Below are 24,769 nucleotides of genomic sequence, written 5' to 3'. Positions count from 1 at the left end.
TATGGAAGAACAGGGTTAAGAATGGAGTGGGAGAGCCAGGCATGGGTTGGGTGAAACCAGCCCCTCCCAAGGTGGGCCTCCATGAGGGAGCGCAAGAGGGCAGTGTGGGAGTTTTGAGGGACTGCCCAGCTTGTAAGGGAGATGAAGTGGGATGTTGTCTTTGCAGAAGGCAGAGCTGACTGGACCTGGACACAGGGCCCTGAGCACAGGGAAGGGTAGAGAAGATTACAGCTCATCTAAAACCTGTCTAAAGGGTGTACATCTACATGAAATCATTAGAGTTTAGTCCCTACTCCCGCAGGTACGTTATCCTTTTGATAAACTCTCCGTGCAGATCTGACCCTGCCTCGTGTGGCTTCAGGTTCCTGCTTGCCTGAGCTGTGTCGGGGCTGGGCAGACAGGGAGACAGGGGGAGTGTTCTGACTGTCCACCCCAGGGATGACCCTGGAGAGATGCTGCTGTCTGTGATGCACCTTTGCCCCTGCACCACCCACCACCTTGGTCCTCTTTGCAGGAGTGTGTACAGGAAGCAAGGCAGCCAGGGAAACCCGCCTCCACCTAGTCCAAGGCAGTGAGCCCCTGAAATGGAAGAAGAGCTGCAAAGAAAAGAGAAGGGATCCTGGGGACTTTACTCAGAAGCAAATCATCCTGGTGACTGTTTTTGTGGCATCCGCCCCTGCCAGAGTCCAGTTTTAGCATTTGTAGGGACATGCGGGCGGACAGGACCTCCCCCTGTCTTTCTCAGTCCTGCGGTTTGAGGCCAAAGCCTGCAGGCGGGGACCTATGCTGGCCTGGGTCCTGCCCTGGCTCTGGGCCCATTAATTCTGGTGCTCAAAGCAGGACTCTTCTCTGAGAGCTCTTTGGTATGGAAGAAGGGCTAAGCATAGCTTCTCCTGAGGTTTTGTTTGTTTTTTAATTATGGTAAAAATACTTAACATGAGAGCTCCTCTCTTAACAAACCTTTACATGTATAATGTTATTGACTATAAATACAACGTTGTATTTGGAGCTTCTGTATTTAGCTTAACTGAAACTATATGCTTGTTGATTAGTAATTCCCCATTTCTTCTTCCCTCCACCCCATCCCTGGCAACCACCATTCCACTCTGATGATTTTAAATACCTCATATGGGAAATCATGCCTATTTGTCTTTCTACAACTGGCTTATTTCACTTAGCATAATGTCCTCAGGTTTGATCCATGCTGACACAAATCTCAGGATTTTAGTTGCGGCATGCAGGTTCTTCACTGGGTCATGCAAGATCTTTGTTGCAGCATCCAGACTTTCTATTTGTGGCACACGCAGGCTCAGTTGCTCCTCAGTAGGCAGGATCTTAGTTATCTGACCAGGGACTGAACCCTCATCCCCTGCATTGCAAGGCAAATTCTTAACCACTGGACCACCTTCTTCTTAAAGGCCAAATGACATTCAGCTCTATTTATATACCACGTGTTCTTTTTCCACTCATCCATTAACACACATTTAGGTTGCTTCTATATCTTAGCTATTGTGAACAGTGCTACAGTGAGCACAGGAGTGCTAATCTCTCTTCAAGAACCTAAAAATAAACAAGTGGGACTACATCAAACTAAAAAGCTTCTGCACAGCAAAAGAAAAAATCAACAGAGTCAAAAGGCAATTTACAGAATGGGAGAAAATAATGCACATCATATAGGAAGTTAATCTCCAAAATGTGTAAGAATTCCTACAATTCAGTCGTAAAACAAAAATGTGCTAAGGACTCGGACCAAAAAAAAACTTCTTTGGACAGAGATTTCTCCAAAGAAGACAGACAAATGGCCAACATGCATATGCAAAGGTACGCTAATCATCGGGGTAATGCAAATCAAAACCACAATGAGGTATCACCTAATTCCGCTCAGGATGGCTATAGGAGAATAGAGGCTGTGAGACACTGGAGCCCTTGAGCACTGTTGCTCTGAAAGGAAAGTGGGGCAGCTTCAGTGGAAAACGAAGTTTCCTCAGAAAAATGAAAGCAGAACTACTCTATGACCCAGCAATCTCGCGGCTAGGTATTTATCCACAAGACTGAAATCAGAGAGATCAGCGCTCCTGAGGGTTGGTTGGTTGGTTTCTCTCGAAGTCTGGCGCTACCCAGGCTCCCTACAGCATGTAGGTCCCCGTTGCTTTTAAACCCCTTCAATAAAACCTCCCTGCCCTTCCCCTCCACTGATCCCAGACAGATTCCAGGCACCCCACTGCTTACTCCAAACTGCCTTCCAGGGCCAGAATTTTGCTTCCTGCCCGGGGGACTCAAGCCAAGCCAGGGCGAGTCCCAGGGGAGAGCGCGCCCAGCGACCCGCGCGGATCAGAGCAGCGTGACGCGGCGGGACTCGCCGTGCGCTCCCCAGACGCGTGGCTTCCCTGGGCCGCGGCCAGGCCCGCTCCCCCGGCGGGGCGGAGCGTGACCTTTTTTGGTCCGGGGAGGAGCGGGCGCGGCCCGGGAGGTCACTGGACCGCAGGGCTGGCTGCTGTGACTTGCGCCCTGTGCTCGGGTTCAGCTCAGCTCAGCCGGTCCCCGCGCGTACCCGGAGCCCCAGCCCTCGGGAACAGCAGCCGCAGCGCCAGACGGCCAGCCCCTTCACCCCCTATCAGAGACCCTAGCATGGACCAGGGGAGCATCTGGCCGTGGAGGGGACCCCTGCCTCGCCTCCAGGTGTGGACGTGGATCGAGCCCGTGGTGGCCTCCACGCAGGTGGCCGCCTCCCTCTACGACGCGGGGCTGCTCCTCGTGGTGAAAGCGTCCTTCGGAGGCGGAACCTTCTCCAATCACAGTTCCAGCCCGTTGCCGCGGGTGGCTCTCGAGGACCAACAGCAGAGGGCCATCTCCGATTTCTACATCATCTACAACCTGGTGATGGGCCTGACGCCCCTGCTGTCGGCCTACGGGCTGGGCTGGCTCAGCGACCGCTACCACCGCAAGGTCTCCATCTGCGTGCCCCTGCTGGGCTTCCTGCTCTCCCGCCTCGCGCTGCTGCTCAAAGTGCTGCTGGACTGGCCCGTGGAGATGCTGTACGCAGCGGCCGCGCTGACGGGACTGTGCGGCGGCTTCTCCGCGTTCTGGTCGGGAGTCATGGCCCTGGGATCCCTCGGCTCCTCCGAGGGCCGCCGCTCCCTGCGCCTCATCGTGATTGACCTGATCCTGGGCTTGGCGGGGTTCTGCGGGAGCATGGTGTCGGGACATCTCTTCAAGCAGATAGTCGGGCACTCCAAGCAGGGCCTGGTGCTGACCGCCTGCAGTGTAAGCTGTGCCACCTGTGCCCTTTTGTACAGCCTGTTCGTGCTGAAGGTCCCCGAGTCCAAGGCCCAGACCCGCAAGGCCGTGGATATAGTGCCTGGCACCGCCGGCAGATATGACACCCTGGATCCCGATCAGACAGACAAGCAGAGTGTGGTGGGGCCCCCTCCACCTCCTGCAGTGGCTAAGCCCAGACAGATCATCATTGCCCTGCTCTTTGTGGGCGCCGTCATTTATGACCTGGCCGTGGTGGGCACAGTGGACGTGATGCCCCTTTTTGTGCTGAGGGAGCCTCTGAGTTGGAACCAAGTGCAGGTGGGCTATGGTATGGCTTCGGGGTACACCATCTTCATCACCAGCTTCCTGGGCGTGCTGGTCTTCTCCCGCTACTTCCAGGACACCACCATGATCATGATCGGGATGGTCTCCTTTACGTCAGGAGCCCTCCTCTTGGCTTTTGTGAAAGAGACGTACATGTTCTACATTGGTGAGTCTGGCATTCTTGGGGAGGCAGGGCGAGGACACTGCTGATCCCCTAAGTAATGGGGCGTACACCCAAGGTGCCGTGGTCTGTCACAGCTCAGCACCAGAGATCATGTCTGCTACCTAGGAGGCCCAAGGGACAGAGGATTATGTGCACTTGAATTTCGCTGTGTTATCTGTGTTGCCCGCTGACATGTAATCAGAGTGGGGTCTGTAGCGCTAGTCAAAAGAGAGATGGTCAGTGGTGCCGGGAGTCAGGAGAGGCTTCAGGATGGCCCTGAGTAGAAGAAATGCGGCTGGGTTTCCTCTCCCCGATTTTAAAGGGATAAACCATTTTCAAGTAATCCAGCTGAAAAGGTCCTTTAACCAAAATCACTTCAGGTCAAGCACAGGCTTTTCAAAAAGAGATAAAAATCCTCCATAAATGCCTTCCACAACCAATATGATATCTTCCCTCAAGGAAGCAGAATGAAGTTTCTGAAGATACAGACAACCACAAGCAGAGCACTCTGGACCAGTGCTCCAACAGAACTTTCTAGAGTGAGAGAAGTGTTCTGCAGCGTTTCTACCTAATACAGTAGCCATTAGCCATGTGTGGCTCTGAAGCCCTCAAAATGTGGCTGCTGCTGCTGCTGCTAAGTCACTTCAGTCGTGTCCGACTCTGTGCGACCCCATAGACGGAAGCCCACCAGGCTCCCCCGTCCCTGGGATTCTCCAGGCAAGAACACTGGAGTGGGTAGTGCAACTTTAACAGAATTTTTCATTTTATTTCATTTAAGCAGTCATGTGACTTGCCAGCAGCTAACGGAACAACTCTAGACCATTCCCAGAGACCACCCTTTGATTGAGGTCACACGGCTCAGAAAAAACATCTCACAAAATGGCTAGACTACTTTTAGCCAGCTCCCAGTTAACAGGCCAAATGCAAGGGCCTGAGTAACCTCTCCCCTTCCCTTCCCACCACTTCTAGCCACTCCCACACCACCTCACTGCCACACAGACACACACACACACACAGACACACACTCCCTCCCTCCCTTCCTCCCACAGGATGATGAACAGGGCTAGAGGGAAAGAGCAGGGTAGAGCAGCTGTGTTACTGGCACACGTTTCTGGATGCAGTTTGCCAAAGCTAATGGGAACGCGTTCCAGAGATGATGATGTAGGGTGAGGGCAGACACCTCCCTCTTGGGAGGCAAGGAGCTGTAAGTCACTTGAGTGACATCAGCTCCATTTCCTTAGAAACCACTTAACTCTGCCAATAAAGACGCCCTCACCACCTGTCACCATGTCCCCCAGTGCCTTACCACCTTCAAGATGGGTCTACAGCATGTACAGCTCCATCCGAGAGCTCAGGGAGTCAGCCTGCCCTGGGGCAGGGTGGGGCCACGAAAGGACTGTGGGAGGGGGCTTTTAAGGGAGGGTTTTCTGTTATTGTGATTTACTCTTTGGCTAAGGCTGGGCTCCAGTGAGGAGTGTTCTCATGTGCTTCTTCTCCAGCTCGGGCCATCATGCTGTTTGCTCTCATCCCTATCACAACCATCCGATCAGCAATGTCCAAACTCATCAAGGGTTCCTCTTACGGTGAGTGAAAGAAATCTGAGAGGTTTCAGAGCCACTTGGTTTGAGGCACAGGGTTTGGACTGACAGAAGGCACAGGAGAGTTCTAGCAGCAGCCTTGAAGACACTGGGCACACACTAGTGTCCATCCAGGGCGGAAGGAGTGAGAGCAGGTGCAGGGGAAAGACTGGAAAAGTCTGCCACCGAAAAGTCACAGTCAAAGGAAAATACCGCCACCCACGGGCCATGGGAAGAGACAACTGGATGGAGGCCAGAATCCCGGTAACACATGAGCTGTGAGCAGAGAGGGAGTCAGGGAGGGGGAGGGGGCTCTGGAGAGCCTCCCAGAGACTCAGCTCTCAGGGAACGTGGAGGGACAGCGCAGTAACCTTGGAAACCTCGGGCCCTTCCACAGGAAAGGTGTTCGTCATCCTGCAGCTGTCCCTGACGCTGACTGGGGTGGTGACATCCACGCTGTACAACAAGCTTTATCAGTTCACCATGGAGAAGTTCATCGGCACCTGCTTTGTGCTCTCCTCTTTTCTCTCCTTCCTGGCCATCCTCCCGATTGGGTAAGACAGGAGCAGTGCCTGCTCTTTGGGCTGGGGCTGAGGTCAAGGACTGCTGGAGCATTTCCAGCCTATTATCATAAAGTATTTACTTTTCACATTTACACAATGGGTTCTGAGTACGCTCTCCCACTAAGAAAAACTTCTCCCGTTCCCCCAAACTAATAATCTGGTAATTTGGGAATTCCCTAAAGTCGTAAGTAATAAACGGAGGGCCTCAACATGCTGGCTCACTTCCTGGCAGTTTTGTAATAGGAGCCTCATATACTTTTTTGTAATCAGAGGCTGGGATAAGAAACCCTCTTGAACCACCCAGACCTCGTTGAGTCTCCTTTAGGTGACAGTCATCCGGCCTCACTTTCAAGTATTCTTTCTCCTCCGTATCTTGGGAGGGCTTTGAGCACCCCGGCAGGACACAGGTAATTCCTCTGACCTCTCTGGGGAAATTGTCTCATTTGTAAAACAAGAGTGCTTACATTCTGGGACGTAACAGGCAGGAGGAAGGCTGGAGATACAAAGGCCCATGGGGAGAGCTGCCAGCTGAGGTTATCACCAACACAGACCACATCAACCAGCCCCATTCAAAAGAAATACAAAAACACAAGCACAAGCCATATTATATGATTTTACATTTTCTAGTAGCCGCGTTTAAAAACAACACGAGTAACAGGTAAAATAATTTTAATAATATATTTGATTCGGCCCAATAGCTCCAAAATATCTTTGTAATCAACTTACAAAATCAATGAATTCTTTTGAATTAAGTCTTTGAAATCTGGTATGTATTTTATACTGACAGCACATCTCAACTTGGACTCCATTTGAATGCAAACAGTTCAGAAGCCAATGTAACTAGTGGCTACATATTAGATAGCTGAGTTTTGGTCTGTTTAGGGCCTTTTCTCAGGCTTGTATCAATCCCACCAGAGCAGAAAGGAACACAATAATGATATTCACAATAAGATACAAGGGACATACTATAGATGTGCATTTTAAAGGGACCTGCTTAGTAGCACACTGGAGCCCTCAGTATCATTAATGGTGGTATTACAGGCTGCAGAGTAGAAGAGTTGAAGGCAGGATGGGAAAAGCTAAAGGTAGGTTGGAAAAAGTGGGAAGTGGATGGTGAAAAGGGCCGCCTTTGGATTCTCACATCACATTGTATAGCTTGATGTGCTTACATAGAAAGTTGAGCTTCCTAAGACAGAAGCCATCAATCACAAGGGTTCTTTGATTTCATAGTTGAGAAAATAAGATCAAACAGCTGAGAGAATTTGTGCAAAACAGCAGACTTGATTACCAGTGCCGTCTCTGGCCAGTTTTCATTTTCAAACTGTCCAGCCCTTAGGCCTTTTCATGTGCCCCTGTTTTCATGAGAGTCTTGGCTGAATGGGTTGGGCTTAGCTAGACCTGACCCACAATGCAAACTTCTCTGGAGTGCCAGCTCTTTGCCCAAGTGAGTAATGGATTAATAACTGTGCCACTTGGAAGTTACCCAGTCCTGTTTGATTGGCAGTTGGTTGAAATAGTCTCTATGACCTAAACAGATCAACAAAAAACAACAAAAGAAAACAAGTCTGACTAGACTAGTTAATATCTGATAGCTAGAGATAGACAAATGAAAGCAATGAGAATATGCGATAAATGGTTCCTTTCTACAGTTTCATTGCTTTCCCTTTTTAAAGAGACTTTGGGATTTGTGAAGCAGGTGGGGACACCTCACCCCAGAGGACTTGGGCCCAGTCCTACATGTGTGCATGGAATTTTAAGATATACAGGATCTTCATCATCTTATGCCACAGAAGCTGGGTCAGTATCTTGAACCAATCGTAAGTAGTATTGCTTACGTGAATTGAGGCACTCAAATAGATGCCTCTGTTGGAGATTTAGCAGTAGAGGGACTCACGTGCTAACAAAGCCTCCTTTGCCTGCTGTACATTGGAATCACTTGGAGAGATTTAAAAAACTACGACTGCCTGGATCCTATCTGTGGAGATTCTAACTCAGTTGATCTAGAATATAGCCTGGGCATGGGAATTTTTTAAGCTCTCTAGTTTATTCGGATGTATAACCAAGGTTGAGAACCTTTGGTAGAAAGGGAGTGTTTCTAGTACTTTTCCCTCCACAAAGTCACTAAATGAACAAAATCTTGAAAAATTCTTTCACGCGGCCAAGGCTGCACCACCAATCATTAAGCACGATCAACAGGAAAGACCAGTAGAACTCTCGAACTATAGAAAGAAGAACTACATTCCAGTGACAGAAAAGCCCAGGAAGACATGTCACAGCAGGGAGTGGAGGAGGGCAGAAGGCGGAGAGGAGAGGTTCCTGGGCCCAGCTGCCAATAGCTCATTTGCAATAAGTGACTGTGGCCCCGGCCCTTCCTGGTACCGAGGTGAGCCAACTTCACGGCGCTGTGAGAACCTGCCCTCTCCTCACTCTTCATATGCAGCAGGGAGGTGCTGAGGGAATGTCTGGCTGGTTCTGCCCATCCGCAAGCCCCCAACCCCCATCACACATGCACTCAGCTTCTGCCGTGTGGTTCACAGATGCCATCAGAGGCGAATGGGTTCATCCTCCCCAAAGTAGACCTCTAAGCCTGTGTTCTTTTGCACCCATCCTGTTCCCCTCAATCTCTCAAATAATAGCAAACATGTAAACAGCCTTGATTATGTGCCAGGCACTACTTTGATGTTTCATATGTTTTAACCTTCTCAAACAATCCTCTGAAGCAATTACTATTTTATCCCCATTTTGCAGATGAAGAAACAAAATCTAAGGCGTCATGCAACTTGCCAAAGGTTACATAGTTAATAAGGGGCAGTGACAGGATTTGAACCCAGGCAGTTGGTTCTTGGTCGCTATCTGACGGTGTGTCTCAGAAAAGTCCTTGGGTATCTGGGTGCCACCCCTTTTGTCCCCTTAGAGTTGACTTGTACTACTTAGCAACTCCGTCTCTGAGTTCTTCCTATCAGAACTGACCCATGGTCTGCCACCGTCTCGCCGCCTCCTCACCCCAGCCATGTTCTCCAGTGCTGGTCTGCACTTGCTTACTTCCCGTTCACTTTCCACCCACTCCAGACTGACTTCCCTGTTCAGTGCCTCCAGGGCTGTGCTGAGATCTGACTTCCTCACAGCTGAGTACACTGGACTCCCTGCCATCCTCTCCCCGTTGGTTCTCGGGGGCCCCCAACACTGTGGGTCACTCCTTCCTTGGAAGGCACTTGTCACTTGGCTTTCTTAACACCTCCTCTCCCAGGTTCCTCCTACCTTTCTGACTTCTCTACAAACCTCCCCATGGAAGAATTCTTTGGGGCTCAGATCTGGGTTGTAGTCTCACTTCATAGTCTCAAAGCAATCTAAATTATTTTCAAAATTTCAAATTACCATCTCAGTTTCCAAAATTGCATCCTTGACGCCCCCCTAACATCTGCTCCCCTCCAGTCTTGCCCATCCCATAACACGGCATCACACTCAGCTGGGAAAGAAATCTGAGAGTCGCCAAAGACCTCCTGCTTCTTCATCTTCCTGCGCCTCCCCTCCATCAAGCCTCATTGACTCTACCTCCAACATGTGCCTCAAACTGATGATGTCCACCCCCACTGTCGCTACCCCTTGTCCAAATCGCTTGGGGGATCAACTTCGCCCCCAAGCCAATCTCCCTGCATCCATCCACCCTCTTTTTACCCGGTGGCCAGAGAAATTTTCTTAGAGTGGACACCAGTTCACATCATCTCCTGCTCAAAGCTCTGCATTTGGCTTTCACGGTTCTTAGGATGAGAGCCACTGTCTTACGGTGGACCACAGGTCCTGCAAAATCCAGCCTCACCCTCTTCTCCAGCCTCCCGTTCCTACCACTCACCACCCTCTCCCCTCTAAGCCTTAGCCCCAGGAGCCTCCCCCTCATGCTCTCCCCCTTCCTTACTCACATGTCTCTTTTCTTTTTTTTTTTTGGCTGGGGTGGGTCTTCGTTCCTGCGGTGGCTTCTCTCGTCACAGAGTACAGGTTCTAGGTCATGCGGGCTTCAGTAGTTGTGGCATATGGACTCAGTAGTTGCGGCTCATGGGCTTTCTTCCCGGGACCAGGGATCAAACCTGTGTCTCCTGCACTGGCAGGTAGATTCTTTACCACTGAGAAGCCTGACACCCCACACCTCTTTCTTAATATAGCCAGATGTGGTCTTAACTTGAACACCATTTTCTCAAAGAGGATTTGAAAATATTTGCTTCCCAATCTAAGTTAGATCCTTCCATGATATGCTCCCCAAGCCTCCTATACTTTTCCTTCAGAGCATGAGAGTTGATGATTGATTAGTGATTATCTGTTTTACATGCTTGCTCACTAGACCATAGGCTCCCTGAGGGCAGGAACCATGCCTGTTTGAGTGACCTTGTACCCTGTGTCGAACAGAGAGCTTAGTGCATAAGAAGTACTCAAAGTCTTTAATGAAAGAACAATGTCAGGGGATGTGACGCCAGCACTACTGACCACCCAGGAGCCGCCTGTCGAGCTGCCATGTCAGGGGCTGGCCACCACCATCATCAGCAAAAGTGGATCAACCGTCAATCTAAGGAATAAATAGAAAATTTTAGTCCTGCTAACTGTGTGGATCACATTAAACTGGAAGATTCTGAAAAAGATGGGAATACCAGACCACCTGACCTGCCTCTTGAGAAACCTGTATGCAGGTCAGGAAGCAACAGTTAGAACTGGACATAGGCAAAACCAACCAATATAATATTGTAAAATAATTAGCCTCCAATAAAAAAAAAAAAAGAACTGGACATGGAACAACAGACTGGTTCCAAATAGGAAAAGGAGTCCGTCAAGGCTGTATATTGTCACCCTGCTTATTTAACTTATATGCAGAGTACATCATGAGGAATGCTGGGCTGGAAGAAGCACAAGCTGGAATCAAGATTGCTGGGAGAAATATCAATAACCTCAGATATGCAGATGACACCACCCGTATGGCAGAAAGTGAAGAGGAACTCAAAAGCCTCTTGATGAAAGTGAAAGAGGAGAGTGAAAAGGTTGGCTTGAAGCTCAACATTCAGAAAACAAAGATCATGGCATCTGGTCCCATCACTTCATGGGAAATAGATGGGGAAACAGTGGAAATAGTGTCAGACTTTATTTTTGGGGGCTCCATAATCACTGCAAATGTTGACTGCATCCATGAAATTAAAAGACGCTTACTCCTTGGAAGGAAAGTTATGACCAACCTTGATAGCATATTAAAAAGCAGAGACATTACTTTGTCAACAAAGGTCCACCTAGTCAAGGCTATGGTTTTTCCAGTGGTCCTGTATGGATGTAAGAGTTGGACTGTGAAGAAAGCTGAGCACCGAAGGACTGATGCTTTTGAACTGTGGTGCTGGAGAAGACTCTTGAGAGTCCCTTGGACTGCAAGGAGATCCAACCAGTCCATCCTAAAGGAGACCAGTCCTGGGTGTTCATTGGAAGGACTGATGCTAAAGCTGAAACTCCAATACTTTGGCCACCTCATGCGAAGAGTTGACTCATTTGAAAAGACCCTGATGCTGGGAGGGATTGGGGGCAGGAGGAGAAGGGGACGACAGAGGATGAGATGGCTGGATGGCATCACCGACTCGATGCACGTGAGTCTGGGTAAACTCCGGGAGCTGGTGATGGACAGGGAGGCCTGGCGTGCTGCGATTCATGGGGTCGCAAAGAGTTGGACACAACTGAGCGACTGAACTGAACTGAATCCAAGGATTATAACCCAGAGGGAGACTATTTCAGGGAACTCCAAGGAGTGTTCTACCTATAAGACGCCAAGGCACAGTTACAGTTATATGTTTGTGAGACAACATATTGTGGAGGGGGTGGGGGATAAATTAAGCGTTTGGGATTAACAAACAGATACACACTGCTGCTGCTGCTAAGTTGCTTCAGTCGTGTCCGACTCTTTGCAACCCCATAGATGGCAGCCCACCAGGCTCCTCCATCCCTGGGACTCTCCAGGCAAGAACAATGGAGTGGGCTGCCATCTCCTCTTCCTATATACACACTACTCTATATAAAATAGGTTAACAAGGACCTGCTGTATAGCACAGGGAGCTCAGTATCTATTAACCTATAATGGAAGAGAATCCGAAAAAATATATACATATCACTTTGCTGTACACTTGAAAAAAACACATTATAAATGAACATACTTCAATTTTTAAACATTTCCTAATATGGACCAACCAGTATGTCAAAAGTAACATATTGACAGTTTACGGAGTCCAACAAGGTGAGCGGTGGGTTGTGACCTATTACAAGACTGAGAAAGCAATGTTATCTCCCAGGGAGTTATCTTACTGGCACCAGGAAGAAATTCTTTTTTCTTCCCCCCAGCGAGTAGGAATTCTGCGTCTTCTAAGGAGATCAAGTTAACACAATGCAGGCGCACAATACACACTAAAGCAGAGGGATATTTACTCAAATGGGCAGAGAATCTTAATGTTGAAAAGTTTTCTTGTCCTGCCTTAAAATAATTCACCAGCCACATGGCTGTGCTGTCATGGTCCCACAGCTGGGGTGAGCTGTGGAGTCGGCCCTGGAACAGTTCATATGGTTCTGGGCTGCCTGCCTCTACCTGCCTCTTGCCAGCTCTGTCAGACAGTGAGCTTTAAGAATACTGAGTGCTCCTCCCTGGAGAGCCCTGAGGCTCACAGAGGGTAGGAAATCTGTGTTTGGAAGTTTCTACAAAGCTTTTCCTTAGAAGGATTTGGATTTCTGCCCACACCCCACCCACTAGCTCCAGATGTGGTCCATCCATTAGGAAGAACTATGTTCCAGCTTAGAACCTGGGGTTCCTAGAGCTCAAACAGTTGACAAAAGGAGAATGCCAGAGGTTGAAGGACACGCCAAAGGTCACACAGATTCAAGACTTCAACACAGCTCTTCATTCCTAGGCATCCATTTTATCTCCCAATATTTTTAAACAATGTAATGATTTATGGAAGAGAGAAAAGGGCAATGGAAAGGCAGAAGAGGATGCAACTAATTCTGCTTGGGATGAGTGAAGCTTGAGTTTGAGGTCCATAGGGGAGTGCATCATCAGACAGAAGTGAGATGGAAAGAGGCTCCAAGAAAGGGAAAATGTAGATGCAAAGGGCTCTCCATATTATGGGACAGGAAGGAGGCTGGAGTGAGGGAAATTCCCTGGGGCCACTTTCCTCCAGAGAGTACAGTGGTTCTGCTGCCATAATGGACAGAGTCTCTGAGAGATGGCTAGAGACCCTCCCTCCCCATTCCAGCTGTTCTCTTGTAATTTTGTAATTCTCTGATGTAAATTCTTACAGCATCGTGGCCTATAAGCAAGCCTCATGGTTGCAAGCTGGAGACATCACAGAGAAATGAAGGTGCTGATCTGCGGGAGCCAGAAACACCAGCAATGGCCAGAGTCCCTCTGAAGACCAAGGATGGGACCAGGAACTGGTGTCCACAGCAATCCATTCCTCAAGGAACCCAAGTTCCAGCCAGAGTCGGCCTCAGAATGACTTGCTGTGGCTCAGGGGCCCTGGGTGGGTGGGGGAAAGCACTTAACTGGTGATGGAGACACTTTCTCAGCTTTCAGACGTTGCTATTAGGCAGAGGTTGGGTTCTGCAGACAGTAGAGTGCGAACTTTTGAGGGAGATACACAGGCCACAGGCACAGCCATACCCAACATGGAAGCCAGTTTTTTTCCAGGAATGTTCTGGGGGCTCCAACCATGGTAACTAGTCACCCAGGAGTCCTGTGTGAGAACGCAAAGGCAGTCAACCACCTGAGGTGGATGAGGAAGGGAATTTTCAAAAGAACTGCCAACAGTGAACATCATTCAGTATTTTTAAAATTAAAACAGAACCTTGAAAACCAAGTTTAGCTTTCTTCCCTCAGGCCTTGTTAGCCATGAATAACTCAGGAGCGATCTAGGGCTCAGGCATTTGAAGTCAGTGTAGTTTTGTTGGTACTGTTGTTTTCTAAGAAGGCAATTACCAAAAAGACTTTCTTCAAAGGAATACTTTGTCAATAGTACTTCCCAAAGTGAGAGGCATGGCAGGAGAGGGGAGATATGCTAACACCATTTTATTTTGAGGTACTTAATTTTTTAAATTACGGGAATAAAAGACTCACCTCCTAATAAATCAACATTCATAGCATGAGTGTGTGACTCACTGTCTCTTTGGTCAGCTTCCCTCTAGAACTCAGACATGGCATTCTCAGATCAGGATAAAACTTAAAGCTAGAGAATGCATTTAAATCTAAGAGCATTTGGGCTCAGAGTCTGTTATCATCACTGATGCCCTGCATGAACTGGTCCAAAACTTCAAGGCACATCTACTTGGATCCTAGCACCATGCTAGGTGCTGAGGTAGAGCAAGCCTGTGACAGCTCCTACCCCACCAGTGTCTGACCTATTGGGTGGAGCAGACAGAACAACAGGCAGTCATGTATCTTATAATGAACACTCACATAAGGGAGCATATAACCCAAATCCAAGAGCACAGAGAAGCCTTCTCAGGAGAAGTGACATAAAACTGGAAAGATGAGTTACCAAGGCTGGAGGTTGAGTGAAATTCCAGGCAGAAGGAACATGCTAAAAGACCTGACGGTGAAAATATCCCCAAATACAGAAAATCAATGTGAAGGGAGAAAAGAGGGATGGAGGGAGAGGTAACCAGGGGGCTGGTATCAAGAGGTGAGCTGGGACAGTGAGGAGGAACATCAAAACAGAGCCTTTAGAAAGCTCCTCTGTAGGGACTTCCCTGGTGGTACAGTGGATAAGAATCTGCCTGCCAATGCAGGGGACACAGGTTCAAGCCCTGGTCCAGGAAGATTTCACATGCCATGGGGCAACTAGGCCCGTGTGCCACAACCTCTGAGACTGTGCCCTACAACCCAAACACTGCAACTATTGAAGCCCACGTGCCTAGAGCCTGTGCTCCGAAATACGAGGAACATCTGCAATGAGAAGCCCACGTGCTGCAACTAGAGAAAGCCCTCACACAGCAGCAAAGACACAGTGCAACCAAAAGTGAATACATTAGTTTTTTTAAAAAAGTTTCTCTTTAGAAATGCAAGTCAAAACTACAATGAGGTGCCTACCACCTCACACCAGCCAGAATGACCGTCGTTAAAAAGTCTACAGGTAACACATGCTGGAGAGGGTGTGGAAACCCTCTTACACTGTTTCTGGGGACATACGTTGGTACAGCCACTACAGAGAACAGTATGGAGGTTCCTCACAAACTGGAGTCGCCATGTGATCCTGCAATCCCATTCCTGGGCATATACCCAGACAAAACTATAACTCAAAAAGATTCTTGCACCCCTGTGTTCATAGCACTATTTACAATAGCCAAGACGAGAAAAGCCTAAAATATTTAGTCCATTGACAGATGAATGGATGAAGAAGATGTGGTACATATATACAATGGAATACTAATCAGCCATAAGAAAGAATGAAATAATGCCATTTTCAGCAACATGGATAGACCTAGAGATTATCATATTAAGCAAAGTCAGAAAGAAAAAGACAAATATCATATCACTTATATAGTGGAATCTAAAATACAATACAAACCAGCATATCTATGAAACAAAAACAGACCCATAGATACAGAGAACAGACTGGAGGCTACCAAGGCAGGGTGGCGGGGGTGGTGCAGAAGAGGGAAGGAGTGGGAGTTTGGGTTTAGCAAACTATTATACATAGGATGGATAAACAACAAGGTCCTACTGTATAACACAAGGAATTATATTCAATATCCTGAGACAAATCATAATGGAAAAGAATATGAAAATGAATGTATATATATGTGAGTGTGTGTATAACTGAGTAACTTTGCTGTACAGAAGAAATTAACATTGTAAATCAGCTACAATAAAATTTCTTTTAAAAAGGAAGAATCAGTTTCTCTTTAGGGTAATAGGATAGCAGTTGAATGGTTTTAGGCAAGAATGTTGAATGCTTACATCTGTATATTAGAAAGAGGACTCTGGCAGCACTGAGAAGGAACTGGCTTTGGAGGAGTGAGCAAGACTTGCAGAAAAGCGACAAGCAGAGAGGCCTGTTGAGGAACCCAGGTGACGGTGGCGGTGGACTGACACCAGGTAAGGAGCTGTGAAGAGGGAGAAAGGTTAGACAGCCTTGGGGGGATATCTGGAAGCTAGAGGTCAGCAGGAGTGGGCAGTGGATGAACTGCACAGTGAGGCAGACGGAGGCAAGAATGATTCGGATTTGGGATTCAGGCAACTAGGAGGGAGGCAGGGGTCCTCGCTGAGACAGGCCACAGGAGCAGAGAACGTGGGATGGGGAAACTGAGTTCAAGGCCACGCTCTAGCAAACGCTAATCAATTTGCTCGTTCCTCTTGACTCCTTGCCTTCCACCCCAGCCCCTGACCAGTCCCCCAACCTAAATGAATCTAACCACTAGCTTCTCCATTCAAGCTTGCTCTCAACATCTAGAAAAATTTCCTTACTTGCCCATACTGACCCTGCCAGAAACTTCTGCGTGTTCACCTAAGCTGGGCTCACAACACCATAGTATTGACTCTTTTTTCAACCCCACCTGTTACCAGGGTAGTAGCTTCAAACCTTTTCAGCTTTCTCCAGGTCTTCCAGAAGATGTTCTAAACCATTAGTTCTCAGAGTGTGGTTCCTGGATCAGCTTCATCAACATCCAATGGGAACCTGTTAGAAAAGCAAATTCTCTAATTTGATCTGAGACCTAGAGATTAACATACTAAGCAAAGTCAATCAGAAAGACAAATAGCATCAGACTGTAGGGGTGGGGCCCCCAAATTGGTGTTTTCACAAGTTCTCAAGCTTAGGAACCACTATTATAATCTATGGAGATCTTTTTCTCTTTCGAACGCTCCCTGAGCCCCTCTCCATCTCTGCCAGGGCCCCTAATTCCTGAGGACCCCATCCTGCCCTGGTTCTCCTCCCAGATAATCTAGTCTACCGGAACTCTCTTTCCAATAATCTAGTCAACACCTCCCCCTGGGTCTCCTCAAATATAAGTTCAAACCAAATTCTTCTCCTACCCCACCATCTAAGCCTACTCCATCTTTTATGTTTTTCTGCTGATTGATTTCATGTTTCCGTAAATGGCATCACCTCCCAGCTCCCAGGCCGGAAATCACCAAGTCATCTCTACCCTCTTCGCCTCACCACTGAAATCCATCTCCCTTTCTATCACTTCTAGTGTATCACCCACTCCCTTCTATTTCCCCAGACCTTCAGTCTGACTATAATCCTCCAGCATACTATTTTCATAATCTTCTTAAAAGGAAAACAGTTTTAAAAAATGATATATCCTCCTTTAAAATTTTCAACTGGCAATAAATAAATTTTCAGTAAAGTATACAGGAAAGATTTTTACGGGGACATCTCTGATATTTAAGTTGGCTGGATTTGAACAAGCAATAGGATAAGATTTCCCATAAGGGTTATGACATAAGGAGGGCCCAGCAGACACTTAGGTGCTTTGCAGACATTATTGCTAGTCCTATCATCCACCCTTCAGGAAAGGCATGTCTTCATTTCAAAGATAATAATGCTGAATTTCAGAGAGATGGCACTTGCCCAAGGCTACATAGCTAGTAAGTGGAAAAGCTACGACTTGATCTCAAATCTCTTATCCCACACCTTACTGCCTCATTTTCTGTGACTGAAGTCTTACATTAATAACGTCTACTATCAAAAAGCCAAGTTTGGCACCAGCAGAATTCTACTTCCAGTGCACGGCCATCATTCAGTTCAGTTCAGTTGCTCAGTCGTGTCCGACTCTCTGCGACCCCATGAATCACAGCACGCCAGGCCTCCCTGTCCATCACCAACTCCCGGAGTTCACTCAAACTCATGTCCACAGAGTCGGTGATGCCATCCAGCCATCTCATTCTCTGTCGTCCCCTTCTCCTCCTGCCCCCAATCACTCCCAGCATCAGAGTCTTTTCCGGTGAGTCAACTCGTTCCATGAGGTGGCCAAAGTATTGGCGTTTCAGCTTTAGCATCAGTCCTTCCAAAGAACACCCAGGATTGATCTCCTTTAGAATGGACTGGTTGGATCTCCTTGCAGTCCAAGGGACTCTCAAGAGTCTTCTCCAGCACCACCATCATTAGGTAAGCTTAACTGAGTGTTGTGGTCTCTGATTTACAACACACTCAGATGTGCTAAAGAACCACAGATATTTCTCCTTTGCAGATTTTTTTAAAAATAGCAATCAAAACAAAACAAAACAAAACAGGCAATGACTGGCTCTGACTCAGAATATGACACTGTGTTTTGCTACAGGACAAAGTGGGAAGAAATCCTTCATGTAGTTACCTAGGCCGGCTGCCAACCTTCCTGACAATCACAGTTACAGATGGACAGGAGGTGGTTTCTTCATCTTCTCAGATCAGTGCCATCTTGTAAGATGTAGGAGAGGGTAAATTGAGGATAAGAAGTGAAGAATAAAACAGTTCAATGGTACTTTTTCTTGTTGCTTTGCATATCCTGATTCTTGCCTATAAACAGATACCTCCTTAGAGAAAATAAGAAAATAGGATTAAGATTCAAGCATGTTCTGTACTATAAAGCTGTACAAATGGAACATGACTCAAGGTAAAGAAAGCATCTTTTATAGGTTTATTGGTCCATTACTTTAAGTTAATTGAGGTAAAGAAACCTTTGTAAAATTTACAAGCTAATAGTTTTTATCAAGCAATACAAATTCATTTGTTTTACCTTGAAATGTAATACTAATCCCATAGTAAACAATGGACAGATTTTTTTTTACACAGATATGAAACAAAAGTGGACAAAAATCTCATGCCAGCATCAAAAATGCAACAAGAATTTTTTTTCTTTTTATAATCTCTGGGTTCCGTAATAAACAAAAAAAGGTGACATTCTTTTTAAAGTTTGGTAGCTTCATGAAACAAAGACTTGGATCTGTAAATCACTTTCTCATCTGCAACACACATTCTCAAGCACTTTTTTTTTTTTTCACAGCTTTTGATTTGGCTTAATGGCAGCATGGACAGAAGAGAACACATTTACACGGAGGACTTCATCAATACCACAAGGATTTTCTTTTAAAATTTTAAATGTAAAGAATGATTTCTCAAATAATAAACAGTTGATAATTTGGACATGATCTAAGCAAAAAGGTTTGGTTTTTTCCTCCCCCCGCCCCCAACAGTTAAAAGTTACAAAGTTTGCTGGCAGTTTATTTCATGGGAATATATCAGATGTACCTCATGTCTGACCACATTCCCGACACACAGACATCCAGGGGACAGGCACACAGGGACAGAGGACAGGGCACTACAAGACAGGGCCAGACCTCAGGGGTGCCCAGGGCAACGGTGCTGACTGTCCGGAGATGCTGGTTTGGTATTGACAAGGGCCCAGCTGACACAGGCCTCACCACTGGGTCACACTTTTGTTTGCAGTGTACTGTCTCCTCCTCACTTCCCCACTGGGAAAACGCGATCCCCCTTCCCTCCTTCCAGCATCATCGGTGACTGGAGGGATGGTCTGAAACTGTGAGCCAGCCTGTCACACAGCCGTGCTAGTAGGGGTTGCCTGCTCACACACCCGGCCTACAGGGAGCCCAGAATCACCTGGTGAGAGGGTTACACTGCTTGGAGAGGTGCACTGTGTGATACCCAATCACTGGCTTTCATTAATAGTAAAAGCTCTATGACAAAGGACTAAATTACATGAGTCAACACCATGTATTCGTTGTTTTTTTGGCATTTCAACCTGTGGAGAATTTCTATGTAAAATAGGCTGCTTGGAGGCCCCCACAGTATTTTTTAAAAAGCTCTTCTACAGAATCGGGGTAAACCTTTAATATTGTCATCCTCTATAGATTTCTTTATCTGTGATTTGTCGATGCTGATACCATAATATCCTCTACAATAAAAAATGTGCCAAAAGGCACGAAATGCATTTTTCACACTTGAAAACAACAACAACGAAAATGGTTTTCTGGTCCCTGTATTTCCTGACGTTATCAAAAAATATCATTTGGCAATAGCAGTACTTAGCTTTCTCTTCCCAAAAGGCAGCCCTAATTCTGAACCTCACTTTCTGGCTTGTTTCTTTAAGAGGAATGATGACTGGCTAGGTTAGGCCTCAAGAGTTTAAACCGAACAACTGATTACATCTCTAAAAACTCTTTTCTATCCAGAATCTAAAAAACAGTAGTTGAAGAATAAGGCATATTAGTAGGTGTTGACAAATTCTCAAAAAGTACAGTTAGGCTTTTAACAGTCTGTGGCATGTCCAAAAGTCTGGATTTGTTGATTTTCAAGTGCTAAATACACAACGCTTATGAATGAGACAAATATCTTACTGGTTTGTTAGTTATTTTTTCCAAGCACTTATTTACAGGCTATCTATGGTAGTAAAAACTACCTGGATAACATTTTTTTTGCCACACAGAAAGGGCTAGACAGTCATACCCAGAGAACATTTCAAACACATGATTGAGAGAACAGTCACACCTCCATAACACTCCTCCCCCAAAGCTTTTCTAATGTAGACAACCCTGTGCCTGCTCCGATCTGTGCAACATGGGGAGACCAGGGACCCTCAACCTAAAAAGCTGGCCACCTACTGGGTGGGCTGGTGAAAAAAATCACGTTTCTTAAATTCACTGAATCCAAAATCGCAAGGAGGTGAACAACTTCAACATACCCAGCTCCATCTGTAGGTCTGGCCCAGAGGGTGACAGGCAAATTTAAGGGAAATGCCGTTGGAAGAAGAGAGACCACAGTGTTCCACCTGGTGGCCCTTCGAGGACTCTGGGAAGGGAGAAGGTAGACCCAAATCCCCAACATCACTGTGTCACCCCAGTCTGATGATGAGATCACCCTAATTCCACAGACCTTGAAAGTAGGCCATGAGTGAGAAGGCAGCGACTAGGACAGGTGTGCCCCATCCTGACCACACACAGACCTACACTGCCTCATCTGTTTGGTCTCGGGATGGGTTGAAAATGGGCTCCACCCTGGCTGCTCTAAAGGGCTGCTTCTGCTCAGAAGACGGGCTATTCTGGACTTTGCTCTCCCTTCACTCTCACCAGCTTAGGACACAGGGCAGAGAAGGACTTTCATGAGACTCAGTGAATGGCGTCGAAACAGAAAAAGTCCCCGCGACTTCAATGCTGTCAATGGCAGGGCCAAGTCATACAAACTCCGAGTGCCTCTTGGGCAGACACTGTCCCAAGAGCAAGTCCACGTGCAGACAGCCACATGGCAGGTGCCCTTCTCTAGACTGAACTGCCCGGCGTTGCAACACAAATGGCAGCCTCGCAAGGAATGAGGGCCAGGTGTGCCTTTTATTCCCCCTGTCATGGATGGCGACTGAGACAACACATTCAAGTCATCAACACGTAGGACTCCCTCTGGGTGTGGCTGAAATTTGGCATGAAGACACACTTAGGTTACATTCACCACCATCCCGAGAGGTGTGCTGGTTTTTGTTATTTCAGCTAAAGAAAGGTGTGCGGCGGGTTCAATGAGCAGCACAGTGAAATACAAGCCAGTCACGTCCATAATCGCACTTATCTGAGGAATCATCGTTAAGACTTAATAAAGGATAAAACCCAACCCGAACCTGGCCTGAGCAGGAGCAGAGGTTCCTTGCTTTGAGCACAGTAGCTGAGAGCCTTCTTGGCAATCCAGCATGGGGAAAGGACAAGCAGTGTCCCTAAAAGGCTATAAGTCACCACTGCTCTCTTCAACCTCACCTGCATCTCTAAGATCGCTCAGTTTCTACAAATTCTGTCTTCTGCCCTAGCTTGGACTTCTAACCCAGGTGAATGGAACCTTCTACTTCCCCAGCCCAGGGACAGTTGACAGGGGTGACTTTCCACTCCATTGCCACGTACTCAAATTTCAACCTGTCCACATGTGTCTAACGTTAAGACACATCCTCCAGCAAACATCTCCCGGAAAACAAATACAAGAGAGGAGTTGGTGATTCACGACCTTGTGGAGCCATGAAGGATGGGGTGACGGACCAGGAGGCAGTCTTTGGCACAGACGTCTCTGTGTTACACTTCTCATGGGGAATCACTTTTGTGATGATGGAGATAAAGAGGTTAATGCTTGGGGCTGCAGACCTTCGGTGGTCGGGCCCATGGGGATGCAAAGGGCTGGAGAGCCTCCACCACTGCCTACTATCCCTTGCCTTCTGGGCCAGCCTCCTCACCTCATCAGATGCCAGCCAGAAGTAAGGGACAAAGGTTCATTTTCTGGAACGACCACTCCTCCAAGGAAGGCTACAAGGTACCCTAGTCCTCCAAGCTCTGCTAACAGTGGCACGCTGGAGGTTGGTTTGCCTCATTCCAACTCTCTCTGGAGGCTTAAAAGTGCAGGCACTTCACTGAGGGACCAAACAAACAGAGAAAGACAAAAGCCCAAGATGCCTGCAATGCTTCAGAACCAGTCTTCTGCCTCCAATCATGTAAGAGGGTGACTGTGTACCCCACCCATCTCCATATGTCCCAGCAAGGAACCTGACAGGTTTCTTCTGAAGGGCTGCCTTCTTGCCCAACTGACCTCCCACAGGAACGTCCCTGGGCTCTGGCCAGTAGCAGCAGACTACAGTCTTCCTGTAACTCCTTCCACGGTTCTTCCCAAGCATTCGTCATGCCAGACATTTTTAAAGCATACGTTCTACCAGGCAAGATTTGCACGTTTGCCAAGATGAATGTTCACCTCTGGGACAGTCTAGTGTCTTCTGCCAAATATCCACAGAAGGCCATCAACCCACTATCAGATACACGCCCCGATTCTACCAGCAAGCTGTCAGGCTGGACCCGCACCACCACACCACACCAACAGGATGGTTTAGAGGTAGAACGAAACACTGAATCACCACTCAGGGTCAATGAACTCTTCTTACCCTTTTCCTCCACTGAATCATCTCTAATTGTACCAAACGGAAGATTCACATCAGAGGATTTTAGAATGGCACGAACGGGGTCTAACAGTGCACAAAAGTTCCAAGTGACACACAAATTATCATTTAAACCATGACTTTTCCAAACATGACGAAAACAAAACCAAATTCTTCTGGGCTGTCCAATGGCTGCCCCACCAGCATCACAGCCATGGCTGCCCCAAGATCAACTCTGCAGCTGGAAGCAGGATGCAGTGACCTCAGGAGGCTGCATGCTGACCAGTATTTGCAGGTTCACTTGCAAACACAGCAGTGTCTCAGCACAGCTGTTTCATTAAAAATAATAATAATAATAATACCACTTATTTGAGGCTCAGATTTGTAATTTTATAGAGATGAGCCACAGACGAAAGAACACAAACATAACATAGGTAGTTTCACTTCAGGAGGGGAAAGATAATAAGCTGGAGGAAGAGATCCTTTTTGTCTGTTTTGTGCTGACACACTTGAAAAGGAAACCTGTTAAGAGTCTGAAATGAAGGCTTCAAATGGAGCCAGGAGGAGATGTGAGCTTAACTAGAAGCAAAGAGTTTGCTGTCACACATGTCATCTTCCAGGTCCATCTGGATGCAGGCTCTTCTTTCTGACTAGGAAACAGTAAAGTTAAAGCACTTCATGTAGAGCATTCATTCACACTAGAGTTCACAAACCTTGACTGTATCCTAAGAACACGCCAGCCTCTCCCCCAAAGGTTGCCCAAACGTTCAGTGGACACAGGAGGAAGCGTTCAAACTAGCAATTTTTGGTGAGGTAAAGGCAAATTGCACAAAGTGGACACGGGAGGCGGGGCTTGGTATACGCCCGCTGACCTCAACAACTCTCAACAACTCAGAGTTATTCCGACTTCAAGACAACAGATGACCCCTATCAGGCCTGTCTCTCTACCCTGATGACATTTAACAAGCAAAAGAACGGTGAAGACGTCACAGAGAAAAATGCACCCTTTTTTTCATTTTACACAAAACAGTTCCCAATTACTCCATTTTAGTGTCAGAAAACGAGTTTGGGGAACACTGCTCACTCCACTTCTCAAGGCATTGGCATGAGGACGAGGACACTGGCTGGCTGGCTCTAGCATGGATGCGCCAAGACACCGATTTAAACGGTCCTACACGAATTGGAAACCGTAACATCGTGTCACTCATGACGGGCGGGCAGCAGGCCACACGCAGAGCCACACAGGCCACCGTACACTAAGGACTCTTCCTGGAGGCACCGATGCCACCTTCCAGGCCGAGACGAGTCAATGGAGCCAATGTCAGAGCGGCCGGGCATCCACAGAAAGCAAGCGCTGCCTCCTGTTCGAGCCTTCCTCACGGCCTTGCGAAGCAGGACCCAGTTCTCTTCCTCAGCAGGCAACTCTGCTGGCCCCAGGGAGGGGACTGTAACGAGATGTCAGAATGTCAGCTGAGGGCTGCCGTGTCCCAGTTTCAAATCTTCGCAGTGTCCCACCGAGCAGGTTCCTTCACACCACGGAGGCACGCTTCTTCCGCCAAGAGATGACGACAGCCCTTTGCGGACTCCACCAAGGAATAAATACTCACGGAGAACAACTGTCGGACAAAGGCCGGGGGAGAGGGAGGGACAGGAACACACGGAGGGGAGACGCTGCTGTGGGTGCTTCCTCGGTGCCGCGTGTCCGGCACCGCAGGAGCATTCCGGGGTGGGTGCCAGGCCCTGCGCAGGTAGGAGAGTCTCGGCCCTGAGAAGGAGCTTACTTGGCCTCTTGCTTCTCCTGCAGGAGCGGGATGATCGACTCCCACGCCATGAGACACTGCAATGACAACACGCACAGCGCATCAGTGAGGGGACACGGATTTCAGGGTCGGCTTGGAGCAGCCCTCCCACAGCCAACCCTGCTGGGTCACCTGCGCCTAATGACACCTTACACGGGTTATTCAGAGCTGGCAGAAGGAAGCGAGGCAACAGCT

At 47.7% G+C, this 24,769-nt stretch overlaps 2 protein-coding genes across 4 annotated transcripts in view; one reads left to right on the top strand and one right to left on the bottom strand.

Annotated features, from left to right (window-relative positions):
• The first annotated feature begins 2,430 nt into the window (after window positions 1–2,430).
• SLC46A2 (solute carrier family 46 member 2) lies at window positions 2,431–13,371 on the top strand. 2 transcript variants are annotated; one of them, XR_016037911.1, is made up of 5 exons: window positions 2,431–3,748; window positions 5,245–5,328; window positions 5,720–5,876; window positions 10,219–11,494; window positions 13,190–13,324. XR_016037911.1 is itself a non-coding variant. In XM_055427598.2 (4 exons), exons 1-4 carry the CDS (start codon window positions 2,629–2,631, stop codon window positions 13,245–13,247), a joined length of 1,419 nt encoding a protein of 472 aa, XP_055283573.1. In that variant the 5' UTR covers window positions 2,442–2,628; the 3' UTR covers window positions 13,248–13,371. The 2 variants fall into 2 exon arrangements, 1 of the variants encoding a protein (XP_055283573.1); XM_055427598.2 differs by lacking the exon at window positions 10,219–11,494 and having other exon boundaries at window positions 2,442–3,748; window positions 13,190–13,371.
• Window positions 13,372–18,492: 5,121 nt separating this feature from the next.
• SNX30 (sorting nexin family member 30) overlaps window positions 18,493–24,769 on the bottom strand; it is a 110,026-nt gene continuing 103,749 nt past the window's right edge. For both annotated transcript variants that reach the window (XM_055427600.2, XM_055427602.2), the window contains exon 9: window positions 18,493–24,612. In XM_055427600.2, coding sequence (XP_055283575.1) covers window positions 24,553–24,612 — 60 coding nt within the window. In that variant the 3' untranslated portion in view covers window positions 18,493–24,552. The remainder of the gene's footprint in view (window positions 24,613–24,769) is intronic.

This window comes from Moschus berezovskii, chromosome 7 (assembly GCF_049115385.1).
Source record: "Moschus berezovskii isolate FMDL1 chromosome 7, NW_MosBer_1.0, whole genome shotgun sequence".
Taxonomy (NCBI): Eukaryota; Metazoa; Chordata; class Mammalia; order Artiodactyla; family Moschidae; genus Moschus; species Moschus berezovskii.
Note: the sequence above shows the minus strand (reverse complement) of the source record. Positions and strands in the feature narration are given on the sequence as shown.

Excerpts from the sequence above, each read along its gene's own strand:
- SLC46A2 (XM_055427598.2), top strand. The coding sequence starts at position 2,629 with ATGGACCAGGGGAGCATCTGGCCGTGGAGGGGACCCCTGCCTCGCCTC. Across the intron at positions 3,749-5,244 it reads GACGTACATGTTCTACATTG|CTCGGGCCATCATGCTGTTT; the intron begins GTGAGTCTGGCA and ends CTTCTTCTCCAG. Across the intron at positions 5,329-5,719 it reads CATCAAGGGTTCCTCTTACG|GAAAGGTGTTCGTCATCCTG; the intron begins GTGAGTGAAAGA and ends GCCCTTCCACAG.